Raw genomic sequence first — 14,671 nt, forward strand, 5'->3', positions numbered from 1 at the left:
TATGTGTTCTACACCAGTATTCAGAGTTTGTTAGTGGGATTAAGTATTAACTACCTGCAGTTGTATCTTGTTTAATAATTCACCCTTTATTTCCTCCTGTCCTTCCCTGTCTCCCTTCCCCATCCCTTAACTGGATTTCCTGGGATCATTTCACTAATAAACTATTTGCCTTAGTATCTTTGTCTCAGGGTCTGCTTTTACAGAACCCAGACTAAGATCATTGGTCTTCCCCCTTCCACTCTTACCTCTCACCAATCCATTCTTCACCTTAAAATCTTTTTTAATTACCACTATGACCATATCACTTCTTATCTAAAACTTTTCATTGATTTCCCACTGCTCTTAGGATAAAGGCCATCCAGTACCTTAGTTTCAAGTTTCTTGATGTCAATTCCCAATGATTGCCTTATAATTTGAGTTCCTTTGCTACACTCTAGAGACTTTACCATCTCACAGAGCTGCTGCACCTTGAAAATAGAGAATTTTAGACTTCCGGTCAAGAAGGTGGTGTATGCAGACATGGCTCACCTCTTCAGACAACCCATCAAAATTACAAGTAAAATATAAAACAACCATCACTCATAACCATCAGAAATTGAGTTGAATAAAAGTCTGACAACTACAGAATTAAAGAAACCACATACATCCAGACTGGTAGGAGGGGTACAAATGCGGAACAGGCTGGTCCCACACCCACATGTGGTAGACAAAAACTCAGGACGGATACCTCAGGACTGAGAAATCCCAGCTCCATACCAGGCCTCCCAGCCCATGGTTCCAGTGCCAGAAAGATGTCCACAACTTCTGCCTGCAAAAGCAGTGGGGTTTCAGTCAGTGGAAGAAACTATTCAAGCCACAAGCAGTTCCTCTTAAAGAACCTACACACAGACTCACTTTCTCTGACTCACTCCCTCTGAGCTCCAGCACTGGGATAGCAGCTTGAAACGCACCAGTGGTATACAGTCTCATATCTGAGACTCCATCAACCTGGCTAACACTGTTTGACCTGCCTTGGAGATCCCCAGAGACTCCATCCCACCCAACTTATGGGCCCACCCAACCTGCTTTTCCATATGAATGGCTAGTCTTAACACGTGCTTCACAACTTCCTAAATCCTATCGAAAAAGCAATAGCTGGCCTCAGTGAGCCCCAGGCATAGCACTAGCAGCAGCCAGCCTAGATTCACAGCTTAGCTTCACCTGAGAATCTCCAAGACCAGCACAAGTAGCAGTTATCTCAGATTGCTTTATAGCTCAGGCAGAATGACCCAGGGCAAAACACTGATGGGGGCTGACCTTGGCCTGTACCACCCAGGAAACCCCAGGGCCAGTGCACCCAGTGGACAGCTACAGACCATGCCAGAGCACCACCACCCTGCCTCTGCACAGCTGATCCTCCACAGAGGGCAGAAGTTGGGGGTTAGTGGTCATAGCCAGTCCTTGCAGATGACTGGCCTGGGTTAATCCCTCCTATTGATCTTCCAACAGCAACCAAGTCTCAACTACAAGAGGAGGCTGTACTCAGCCCACACATAATGCATACCTTAAGAGGGGAGGCTGTGCCACTGGACCCTACAGGACACCTACTACATTAGGCCACACTACCAAGACATGGAGTCAAAGCAGCTCTACCTAATATATAGAAACAAACATAGGGAGGCTGCCAAAATAAGGAGACAAATAAACATGGCCCAAATGAAAGAACAGGTCAAAACTCCAGAAAAAAAGCTAAATGAAACGGAGATAAGCAATCTATCATATGAAGAGTTCAAAACACTGACTATACAGATGCTCAAGGAACTTAGTGAGGACCTTAGCAGCATAAAAAAGATCCAGTCAGAAATGAAGGATACACTAATTGAAATAAAGTACAATTTACAAGGAAACAACAGTAGAGTAGATGAAACCAAGAAGCAAATCAGTGATTTGGAACTTAAGGAAGCAAAAAGCAATCAATCAGAACAAGAAGAAAAAAGAATCCAAAAAATGAGGAAGTAAAAGCAGTCTCCAGGACAACTTCAAGAGGTCCAACATTGGTATCATAGTGTTACAGAACCCCTGGGCTGCTCCAGTTGAAAACAAACCCACGGGCTCTTTAGTTAGGGGCCCGATTGCCCGCCGCCAAAATTATAACTCTCAATACCAGAGTTTGGTGAAAAGAAAAAGAATTGTTTATTTAACAGTTATATAGATTTAGTTATTTGCAGATTTCTGTTGTTAAGTCTTATGCTCTTTAAAACACCCACAAACACATATCCTTGCCTCCCCCACTTCCAAACCAGGCTAGTTTTAGAAAAGTTAGAGAAACCGCTTCCCTACTTTCCAAACACAGTTCAGCTTTACCAGCAGCTGCCAATCACTCAATTCTGATTGGGGAGGTCCTTTCTGTGCTGTGGTGCCCTCCAGCTCTCAATGCAGGACCGCCTGGATTCTCAGCCTCCTTGCAAACTGCCTTCTTCCTGCAAACCGCATGGATCTCCTCTCCTCAAAACCGCATGGCAAGAGCCTCTTAAAGCAGCCTGGAGACCCCTTCTCCGAGTCACATGGAGAAGGCCTCTTTACCAAGCCACGTGGAGGGAGCACACAAGAGAGCGAGAGAGCGAGAGCCCCAGACCGAGCGCGTGAGCGTGAAAGAGAGAGATAAAATGTCCACAGCTGCTTATATATCCCTGACTGCGTCATCTGACGCAGTGGGCGTTGCAAACCGTTCTGACCATTCACAGACCCTTACGTAGGCTCTGTGTGCTTTCCATACCGTCCCCCGGTTCAAGACTCCTCCCATCTACCTGAGGCTTTGGATGCATTAAAGCCATTTTGCATAAAAAAGACACTAGCCACTGGCCTCAGGCATGTGGAGGCATTCTGAAAGCTGCTTCCTTCTCCCCATCCCCCAGCTGCAAATTCTGGGGTTTTTTGGAACACCCCTGTTTCTGTAACAATAGGAGTGCCAAAAGGAGAAGAGAAAGAGCAAGAAATTGGAAATCTATTTGAAAAAATAATGACAGAAAACTTCTCTAATTTGGTGAAGGAAATAGAAATGCAAACCCAGGAAGCACAGAGAGTTCCAAACAAGATGGGTGCAAAGAGGCCCACTTCAAGGTAAATCATAATTAAAATGCCATAGGTTAAAGATAAAGAGAGAATCTTAAAAGCAGCAAGAGAAAAGCAGATAGTTAAGATAGGAGAGTTCCCATAAGACTGTCAGCTGACTTCTCAAAAGAAACTTTGCAGGCTATAAGGGACTGGCAAGAAATATTCAAGGTCATGAAAAGCAAAGACCTATAGCCAAAATTGCTCTATCCAGCAAAGCTATCATTTAGAATCAAAGGGCAGATAAAGAGCTTCCCACACAAGAAAAACTAAAGGAGTTCATCATCACCAAACCATTATTATATGAAATATTAAAGGGACTTATTTAAGAAAAAAAGAAGATCAAAACTATGAACAATAAAATTGCAAAAAATACAAATCTATAAAAAATTAAATCTAAAAAACAAACTAAGCAAATAAGAACAGAAATAGAATCATGGATACAGAGCATTTTGATGGCTGTCAATGGTGGGGGTTGAGTGAAGAGATGAGGGGATTAAGAAATACAAATAGGTAGTTATTTGTAGCCATGGGGATGTAACGTACAGTATAGAACATGGAGTAGCTAAAGGACTTGTACACATGACCCATAGACATGAACAATGGTGTGGGGGGATGGTCTGAGGGAGTGGGGGTTGCTGAGTAGAGGGGGCAAAGTGGGAAAAATCAGGACAACTGTAATATCATAACCCATAAAATATAATTAAAAAAAAATAAATTCCCATTTCTCACCCTCTGACCACAATTTTCTATACTTCAGACACTACTACCCTGCCAGCACAAGATCTCCAGTCCTTTAATCCCTCCCTTTCTCCCCAATTCTCAAACTCATCACAGCTTTGCACACTCCCTGTCCACCTAAGTTTTCGGCAACATCATTTCTGCTGCTCCCTTACCCACACTCTCAACTCTGCTAGCCTCACCCCTGGTAGTGTTTACTTGAATACCACCAATATTTTGAATATTTTGACAATCTGCTTCTGCTTCTATACCCAAGTTGGAAGCAAAATGTAACAGAGTGAACTGCTCAGAATTTCACATTTGTACAATGATTTGTTTCCCCACTTTTCAGAAGAATAGATTCACACAGAAGTGGTCCTTAATCTCAAACAAATCCTTACCAGCACTCTATAACTGTTTATAAATTTCATTATTTTCACAAAAAATTCTAAACCCTCCTCACTTTCTAAAATGCTTTCTTTGTTCATTTTTAGCAGATTGCCTTGGGTCTGAATTTGCAGAACAACAAATCTAACCAAGGCGTTAACTCTTTCACTCCTGGAGAAAATCTGTCTCCCCACCTGTGTGCCAAATCCCAAACCTTTCTCCCACAAGACTAAACATGAATCCAAATCATTTCATAATAAAGATCTGGGCCAACTTCCCAGCCTCACCTTCTGTCTCTGCTCCAGATACATCCTCCCTGCAGTTCCAGGAATGCCATCCAGACATGGAGAGAATCTGGAGCCTTGATGTAGTAGACCATATCCAATAAGGCTGGGAGCAGAACCCAGGAGAGAGTCTCCTGAATAAAACTGAATTCTTGTTTCCAGGAATGCTATCATGACAAGTTCCCTGCCAACAAGAAGAATGCAAGCCATGAACTGTGGTGTGAAGTTGAAAAGTCATGAGCCAAAATTCCAATAAATGGAGAGAACCAATTAGAGAGCAAGAGTAGATTGGAGGTAGAAAGGGGTTAATATAGAAGAAATAGATATGGAGCAAGTTATGAGTTAGGTCCACATTATATAATGTTCTTTCTCTTAATTGCTGCATATTTGGCTCCTTTGTGTCATTCCAATCTTATTATATGTCACCTACTAAAAGGCCTTTCCAACCACCTTACCTATAATAGCCACTTAATAACTCACCACATTTCTATCATATGTTTTTTTTATTTTGAAAGTTGTATTTAAATATTCTTTACAATAAAATATAGGATTTGTCTTCTATTTGTAGCAGGTGTTGTATATTTTATTGTAAGGGAAACAATTACAAATTCAACTTCCAACAGTTTTATAAGATTCACATTTCTATGCTTCCTCAAAAATATCTTGAAGCAATAAAATGTAATAAAAAATTAGTTTCAGCAAAATAGGTGATATATGGGCTGTTACATTAACAAAGTCTACCATTTATTTCATTAAATATTGAATTACTAACCATTATCAATTATTTGTCGTGAAACTGTTCTATTGAGGGTACCTTATCTCTTTTTCTCAAGAAGACATTTTGTTAGTGTATCTGTAAATTTTGCTACTTTTAAAAATATTTTTGTCATTTGAAAATACCAAGAAAATTTGTTACAGGAATTAAGACTATAAATTTCATGAGAGTCTTTCTCCTTTTTCTTTTTCAAAAGATGCATTGTCATTTGCTTCCTCAGAGTCTGGATAAATGAAGAGCTTGCACACTGTACAAGGCATCCTCAGCTGAAAAAGGCCATCAATGTGATAGGTGTCACTTTGAAGGTATTACCAACTCATGATATACATTCGACATTAAGCTATATTCTAGGTTTTCAACCAGTTCTTGTTTGAATTAGCCCCATCTTTATTTTTCCCGATATTATTGAGAGGTTTTTTTACTCCAAAAATTCTTTCTCTGAGAGCCATGTTGAATGTTCTGTGAGGTTCTCAGGTGAGACCATCATGGCTGCTTCCCCACTGACGTCTGCAACCCGGTCAACCACAGGATGAGCATTCCTGGACCAGTTCAGTGGCTAAATTGGGTTCCTCTGGTGGCTGGGCAGCTCCTATGGCAAGCAGGACACCTATCACCTGCCTGGGCTCTGGCAAGGGGGGTGCAGAGTGGACTAGAGACTCATGAGGAGAGCCTGGGGATGGTGGCTTCAGGGAGAGAACTGAGGCAACAGCCACCAGGATCCCTGTGCTGAGTCATTCCCCACTGCAGAGGCCATCTTGCTCAGACAGAGCACTCCCCTGAGTGGCATCATATTTCCATGTTTTAATCCTCTGCATAGTACTGTAGTGCTAGCTGGTATTTTTAATTTAGTAGTTTATTGCCTATCTTTCTGCACTAGAATGTAAGCTCCACGAGAAGAAAGCTCTTCTCATTTACTCTGTATCCCCACTGGCAAGAAAGTTCTTCAAATACAATAAATACTTGGTAAATACTGGATAAATGAACTAAATCTCAGGAATACGCTGCATTTTTTTTTTAAAGACCTCCAAGTGATTCTGACTTCAGCCAGAATGGAAACTATTGGGCTAATACCTGGATTGTTGTGTTCCCACTAATTGCGCTAGTGTTTATTCAGACTTTTTGTGAACAAAAAGGGAAACTTGAATTGTGAATCTAGAATTCTAGAAAACAAATTTTGATAGACAGTTATTGTACCAGGCTTTGTGTTTATACATAAGCATGTGCTTCTTCTTTAAAACTTGAAAAACACGGCAAGGGGCAAGGGGGGAGCAGTGCTGGGTAGAGATGGGCAAAGGGGAAAAAAGCGGGGACAACTGTAATAGCATAAACAACAAAATACAAAATAAATGGAAAACCACAACTATAGAAAGTGCTTGTATTTAAGAAAGATATTTTATTTTAGTATGATTTGCCTAAGAAGATAAACTCCCTTTTTAAACTTACAAATTAAAGAGACTGAGACTGAGAGTTTTGTAGCTCAAAAGCTCCACACTCAAACTGTGGAGCTGCTTAAGTGTTTATGATAATCTGAAAAAAAACACATGGAGGGTTAGCATTTGTGGACATGCTGTTTATTACTCACATTATAGGGGAGCGCACCTATGGTGAGGGGTTTGTTCAAGAGAGTCCGAACCTCCTCCAGTCTGAGGCCCATTATTAGGGGTCCTAAACAAAGGAGGCACATGTCCTATGCATGACTCTAAACTACATTACCTCAGAGTTTAAAACGGTCAAGAAGCAGTCATGGGTCAAGAAGCATTCACAGGACAAGAAGCCACTCCCAGAAGAAGACAAGGAGGAAGTTGCAACCATTTCCAAAACAATACACATTCCTTCTGGCCATTGGCTGTCTGACCAGTCAAGGAAGGAGGAAGGGGGAAGGGCCATGTCCATTGACCCTACAAGATTATATATATGGCAAAGTGGGGATTTTTATTTAGGGTTTTGTTTTCTCTCCTATACAGCCTTGTGCAATCACTATATGGCCTATAAGCAGTGCACCTATACTGTTTAGTGTATGTTATTTCTGCCCCAACTATTTTATTAATTGATAATGGAATCTAGGACAAGCTCTCAAATATCTCTATGGATCTTAGTCTCTTTGAGGTAGAATAGTAAGAAGCTAGGAAAATTCCTGGGCAAGTAGAATAGGGAAACTGAGATAAGATAATTTAAAAAGACCAATTTGAACAACTTACAGCCAGGTAGTGACTCACAAGCCCTTATGTTCCCTAACCAAGGACACTTCAGAGCAAGTAGTATATACGTCTCCTCTCTAACCAGAGAATATGTAGCTTAAATCACCATGGTCAGAAATATCAGAACATGGAGGCAGCTGAATGCACACCTGGACTTTTGGTACATGCTAATCAATCTGGCCCTGGACTTAGCGGTTCCCAAAGATATGCTGATGGACTTAGCAGTTCCCAAAAGATATGTTGATGGACTGAAACCATTCCCAGGGGAAATGGTAATGAACCTAGCTCATATGTTAACTAACCTGTGGGGGGGTGCGCAGGGGCTGTGAGCAATCAGATGTAAATAATCTACTGAATATGTTGATAAGCACACTCTTCCTCACCAAGATGTGTGGTTGACAAGTATAAAAAAGGTGCCTGCAGAAGTGCAGGTGGGACTCCTACGGACACACGAGGAGGACCAGGAGTCCCCATTCCCCATTCCCCACTCCCCTTGCTCCTACAGGCCCTTGAGTTGGTCCTGGAGCTGCCTCTCCCCCATTGCCTAATCCCACAGTGGTCTCAGGGTGATTTCTCAGAGCAAGGCTGCCCTGACAGGATACACAGAGAACAGAGACCCAGTTAATGCCATTTGTGCCAACTAAACCCAAGGACAGATGAAGTCAGGGGAATAAATAATAAAAGTCCTAATAGAGCCAGACAGACTCAAGATAAAAGTAAACAGAATAGCCCCAAACTCCCTTACATGCTCATTTTGATGCATCAGCATATTAAAAATGCACCTGGAAAATTAATGAATATTCTACAGAAACCCTCCCCTAAAACTATTGCCTGCAGAAGAAAAATAAAAACCCTCAATACAAAGACTCAGTTTGGGTTCACTCTATAGCATGCCCATGCCCCTTCTTGGGCATGAACTGCAACTAGGGGAGCAGCAGGCAGCTCATCCTGGGTTTACCCCCAACCCTGTCTCCAAAGCCACCTTTTCTCTGACTTCCCTGTGAGCTAAAAGCAGCCCTGCCTTGACTCATTTCTTTCCTATATGTTTCCAGGGAGTCAAAGCAGAGCACCACCTAGGTTCTCTCTTGTTGCTTCTTCTACCTTAAGTCCTTCCTTTGTTTCACTGTCTCCAGCTTTAATAAATGTACTCTCATAACACCTGGACTCATGTTGTGAAATCTTTCCTACATAAAGTCAAGATCCCACACACTACAGGCTGACCTGAGGCAGACCTGCTCTGAGGCGGGCCCTGTCCAGTAACATCTTCATGTATGGAATTGGGAATTATATGAAATGAACTCCTAAGTCTCTTCCAACTCGAAAAATCATATGCATTTATGAGTTCCTGAATTCTCAAGTAATTGATTCTACAACACCACCTGTTTCTGCATCTCTGTGTGTTTCATACTGTGTTTACATCAAAATAGCATAAAACAGTTTTTGTTTTCATGAGCTATTTTCTTAAAACCACCTGACTTAATCTGAAATATGAAAAATGAAACAAATGAAGTCATATCACGAAAGCCACGTAAGTTATTTCCTCAAACACAGTCTACATATCTCCCAAGAGTTAATATCATTGATTTAATTATTAGAAAAAATACTAATGAAAGTATTTCTGAGGAATACTTTCTTTTTAATTCTTTATAAAAGAATTAAACTTTAGGGTATTTAATGATGGTACTAGCCCTTGTGCATGTTTGGGGGGAAATTAAACACTAGTCCCTGGCATATTTATTTTTGAATTTTGATAACTGTAAAATTTGGAAGTGGAGAGTAGAAGAGGAAGTACTGGGCCCAAATCCCTTTATTATTATTATTATTATTATTATTATTGAAATAGTATAGGGCAGTGGAAGGAGCCCTTGGTAATTTTCTTGATGAAAATCTATGAGGAGTCACTTAACCTCTCTGTGTCTCAGTTTGCTAAGCTTCCAGATTAGTGGACTTAGACCAAATAATATCTCAGGTTACTTCCAGATCTGTGAATTAACCCAAAAGGTATGAAAACATGACAAGAAGTCACTTTTAAAATGCAGTACCAAGTTTGAAAATGTATTCGTATCCTGAAGCAAAGATCAGCTCTCAGGTTGAAGGTGACAGTCCCAGGGGACTGAGAACAAACATTTAAGTCTATTTTTAATAAAGGTACAGTAGCAGTGAAAGCTTTACAATTCTAAATCTAGCACAGGCTGGGTAACTGTTTTCCCAGCATCACCACTGAAGCTCCTCTTCTGCTTTGATGGAAGAAATGAAGAGGAAAACAAGCAGGAAAGAAATCAGGACACTGAGGTCAGCACACAGGCTGATCCTCGAAAGTGTTGAGATGGATTAGAGAGAGGAAAATAGAAAATGAAGGACTCAGTTCACAAATGTATTAACCATGTGACAGAATTTTTTATGAGACCATCTTCTGGGATATGGTAACCAATTCTGTATTCTTTCCAACCATTCTCCACAATTGTACTACTGTGAATTGATGTGCCTGTCAGTCTTTATTTTTCCAGATGAAATAATATTAATCTTTGGTCTGTCCTCATACATCCCATTTCAATGTGAAAGTCACTGTTTAAGTTTTTCTTTCTGACCATTTTCTCTCCAGCAAGAATAGGTAGCTCATTTCCAAATTCTAATTTTTCATGATTGATATTTACCCCTTCCCTTTGTACCCAACATCAAGCATCCATATGCTAATGAACATCCTAGAAGTGAGACAGAGTGGGTGCCTGGTGGGATGACTGCATATAAAAAGGTAATTTTTAAACAATGTTTTAATACTAAGAATAGTTTATTAGCCTTAAATAGAACTTTGTGGGATTTTTAAAATCTCCCCTCAAAATGGAGAAATGATTTGAAGAAGTACTCATCTCTCCACCTCCAGCTCCATAGTAAGTATTCCACAGAAAAAGGAACCTAGAAAGAACAGGAAGCTCTCACTGAATATTTAAATAGTAGGTTCAAATTCAGGGAGTAGCATCAACAAGAAGAAAGGCAGATGAAATGAAGGCAAAGTGTCACTGATTTTTGCCTCTTTCCTTGAAGAGAAAATTGCTGATTTGGAGTCACTCTGGCCTGCCCAACACCATCCGACATGAAGATATAACTGCAAGGTAAGATTCGCTGGCCAGCGGGTTTATTCTGGCACTATTATCTGAATAGGCCATCTAGGTTTACTTTAGAAAAGTTTCCGGAGGTTCTCATGCTTCCTCCCTCAAGCAGAGGGAGTTCATCCTGAAAGCGACTTGTGCCAAATGTATCACGATAGCAAGGCCTCAAAATAACTATAGATCTGAGAGCTTCTGTCCCAATAGATGGACATTTCGATTTTTTTCAGAAATCTCTAATGGTACTCCAGAATTCAGTAGAGAAGCTTTAGGAGGGGGAAGAAATGTGGCCTGCAACATTAAAAGGACACAATGGGACTCTTGCTAGTCTTAATGTAACAAACTGAGTAAAGTAATAGGTAAAAAGTTATTGAGTGCTGACTAAGTGCCATGAAGGGAGCTAAGTGATTTATATACATTATCTCGTTTAGTCCTCATAAAAACTCATTGTGATTTAGAAGGTGAAAGAGGCTCAGAATTAAGAGTCCAAGGTCACAGAGCTGGTAAGTGGTAGAGATAGGATTGAAACCCTGTCCTGTGGGGTGTCAGAGCCCAAGCACTGCCCCACTAATTTATATGCTAGTACTTTCAAACCATTGTAAAAGTTGTTTAAGGATGATGAAATCTCCTGGTTACGTGCAATAAATCAAAGTTCCTAGGAACCTTTATATGGTAGTCATATAAAGTTGGCAGTGTCCAACATTGATTTTGCTCAAATTTTACATTACCTTCCTATGGCCTTCTAAAGTTCAGCCACACATTTAAAAAAATCAGATACCCAGTTTTCACCTTTGCACTTGCACAGAGACCACACATACACACACACACAACAATGAACACCATCCGTACATACGCTACCCAGATAAATACACCCAGAATGCAGACACCACACAGAGACCATACACAAATACAGAAATACACCATAGATGCACAAACCTCACACGTACACAGCTCTATGTATACCCTGTGGATCCAAAACACATCACAGAGACACACCACAGAAGCACACAGGGAGACCACATAGCCATATACAATACATACACACAAATACACTTGCAGGTATACAGACAGACCACAGACACACATGCCATACACACACAGTATCAGAAATTCTCCATAGGCTTTTATTTCTCCTTGTCTACTATATCTTAGTTTCTGCCCAGCTTCCAGCATAGTTGTCATCTCATTCACATCTTACCTCCTGCTGCAGGTCTCTTCTCTCCACCCCACTCCGTCCTAAATAGGGAACACAGCTCTTCTCCTTCCATTCCCCAGAGCAACCACCAACATAAGACAGTTGTGATTAATGAGTAGGGACATTACACCTTGTCAAAGCATAGCAAATGGATTAAAAATGAGGATTAGACACTCCTCGTTTTAAATTCCCCATGTAATTCCTGCACTTCTGAATATTTCATTGAGCCTTTGTGCTTGTCATGCCTCCTAAAGACCATCCTCACTCCTCCTCCCTCTTCTCATGGTGCCAGGACCTCCACACAGCTTTCCTCAGGTTCCCACGCTTTCACTCACCATTGCCTGTCCATTCCATGTCCTCAGACTTCACTTTTTATTCCTAAAGCAGACTACTTGCCTGAAGAGAACCATTTGTTCTACTTTGGAGAAAAACGTTGCAACTCCCTTAAAAGGCAGAATTAACTTAAAGGAGTTGTGCTTCTAATAACAATAACTTTATTTCTTCTCTGTATATAGTCTTAGAATTTTTTGCTTTGTGAAAAAAATAAACATCACTAGTAATATCCATTGATTTATCCAATGTATCAAAAACCAAGTTGTTATATGCCCTAGGGCTCCCCTATGAATATTAGTTTTTACTGCTTTGTTCTCAGTATTAGAATACTAGATAACAGCACTTATTCTATATAATTAGCTCATGGGAGAAATGTAATTACAGCTCCCCATGATTACTAATTTGCAGCAGTTGTTATTTTTGCTATTCAATTTCATTAGCAACATTTACCCTGACCAAGTCTAAGTCAAGAAAAGCTGGTGCTACATTGCCTTTTTCAAGAAGTTGCGTCTATCAAGAAGGATCAGACTTCTGGTTTATCTCTAAATAGAAGATTTTTAGCTACCTAACTGAATTACTTAACAAAGTCAAAATATCCATTTTACATTAATTTCATATCATTTGTATTGTAGTATTTTTATTTTTGATGCTCAAATTAATCTGGTCTTAGGTCTTCATACAGAACGAAGACCTGAGTGCCTGTAAGAGGCACCCGATCGATCAATCGATGTTTCTCCCACACAAGGATGTTTTCTTCCCTCTCTCCCTCTCCCTTTTCTCTAAAAGTAAATAAATAAAATATATTTTAAAAAAAACAAGGATCTCAGGAAAAATGTCTGATTTATTTTATTATGGAAATATTATGTTTGCCATTTTAAAACTATTTTTGTTTTGACTGTTGCTATTTTAATTTCTATATTTAATCTTTTGCTTCTTTTCTGTTTTTATTTTCAGTTTCTCATGCTGCCAGTAACTATGGATCTGATCAACTCTTCCTATTACCAGGTCAATGACTCTACATTACTAAGAAATGGCACTTACATTCCAGCTCCTGCCTTAAAAATGATCATTGTCATTCTTTTATTTGTGTCATCAGCAATTGGTATTATCACCAATGGTCTCTATCTGTGTATACTAGAATTCAAGATGAAAAAGACTGTGAATACGCTTTTATTTTTTCATTTCATTCTCTCACATTTTATTTCAACATTGATTGTGCCATTTATAACTGCCTCCTTCCTTCAGAATAATCACTGGAGCTTTGGAGCGGCCATGTGCAAGATCTTCCACGGCATTTTGTATGGAGGAATGTTCGCCTCTGTTTTCTTCCTCTCAGTCATCAGTGTTGATCGTTATCTTCTCACTTTTCACCCGGTGTGGTCCCAGCTGCACCGGACCCCACGCTGGGCTTCTGGCGTCATCCTGGGAGTCTGGATCTCTGCCATTGTCTTCAGCACACCCTATTTGCTTTTCAGGGAGACACATGATGACCCTGAAGGAAGAGTGATCTGCCAAAATAACTATGCCCTGTCTAGTGACTGGGAAAGCAAAAAGATGCAAACATTAAGGAAATGGATTCATGTAGCCTCTTTCACCGGCCGCTTCTTGCTAAGCTTCCTTCTGCCTTTCTTCATCATCACCTGTTGTTACTTAAGAGTAGCCAACGAGATGAAAAAGAGGAGCGTATTTAAATCCAACAAGACCTTCAAAGTCATAAGGACTGCCATTATCTCTTTCTTTGTGTGTTGGCTACCCTACCATGTATACCAGGGCTTACTTCTCACTAACAGAAAAAGTCTACTTTTACAGTTGACTCTGATGCTTGCAGTGATGACCACTTCTTTTAATATTTTCTTTTCTCCCACACTCTACCTATTTGTTGGGGAGAATTTCAAAAAGGTTATTAGAAAGTCCATTCTCGCTCTCTTTGAGTCAACATTCAGTGAGGATCTTTCTCCAGAAAGGACACAAAACCTAAATTCACAAGCCTACATTTAAATTCAAGGTCCCAGAATAAACATGAGCTCTTAGTCAATTACAGAACCAGAGATGTACCCTTTGCTTTTATATAATACAGTTCCTATATTAGAAGGACATCTGGGCTATACTGAGTTAGATTATGAATATTAAAAAGGCTATAAGAATGTAAGCAATAGGTGATGTTACAAATGAAATTTTTTCCCTTTTTTATTGTGGTAAAATATTGACCCTTGAACATGTCCAAAATGTATATGCAGATTTTTTTTCAATAAACACATTCAGCACCATAAATGTATTTTCTCTTGTGAATTTTCTCAACATTTTCTTCTCTCTAGCTCCCTCTATTGTATGAACACAGTATACAGGGGACTAGAGGGCTTGGTGAAAAAGGTAATGGGATTAAAAAGTGCATATTAGTAGTCACAAAATAATCACAGGGATATAGAGTACATCATAAGGAATGTAGTCAGTAATATTGTAATAACTATGTACAGTGCCAGGTGGGTACCTGAAATACCAGGGGACCAGTTAGTAAAGTATATGATTGTCTAACCACTATGCTGTACACCTGAAACTAATACAAAATAAAACTGAATATAAACTGT

At 40.0% G+C, this 14,671-nt stretch overlaps 1 protein-coding gene across 1 annotated transcript; it reads left to right on the forward strand.

The window, feature by feature from the left end:
• The first annotated feature begins 10,420 nt into the window (after positions 1 to 10,420).
• On the forward strand, positions 10,421 to 14,318 carry GPR33 (G protein-coupled receptor 33). Its single transcript, XM_090271861.1, has 2 exons — positions 10,421 to 10,564; positions 13,041 to 14,318. Exon 2 carries the CDS (start codon positions 13,047 to 13,049, stop codon positions 14,082 to 14,084), a length of 1,038 nt encoding a protein of 345 aa, XP_090127987.1. The 5' UTR covers positions 10,421 to 10,564; positions 13,041 to 13,046; the 3' UTR covers positions 14,085 to 14,318.
• The last annotated feature ends 353 nt before the right edge of the window (positions 14,319 to 14,671 follow it).

The sequence above is a fragment of the Furipterus horrens genome, unplaced genomic scaffold, assembly GCF_987537825.1.
Source record: "Furipterus horrens unplaced genomic scaffold, mFurHor1.1.pri manual_scaffold_3, whole genome shotgun sequence".
In the NCBI taxonomy this organism is placed as follows: domain Eukaryota; kingdom Metazoa; phylum Chordata; class Mammalia; order Chiroptera; family Furipteridae; genus Furipterus; species Furipterus horrens.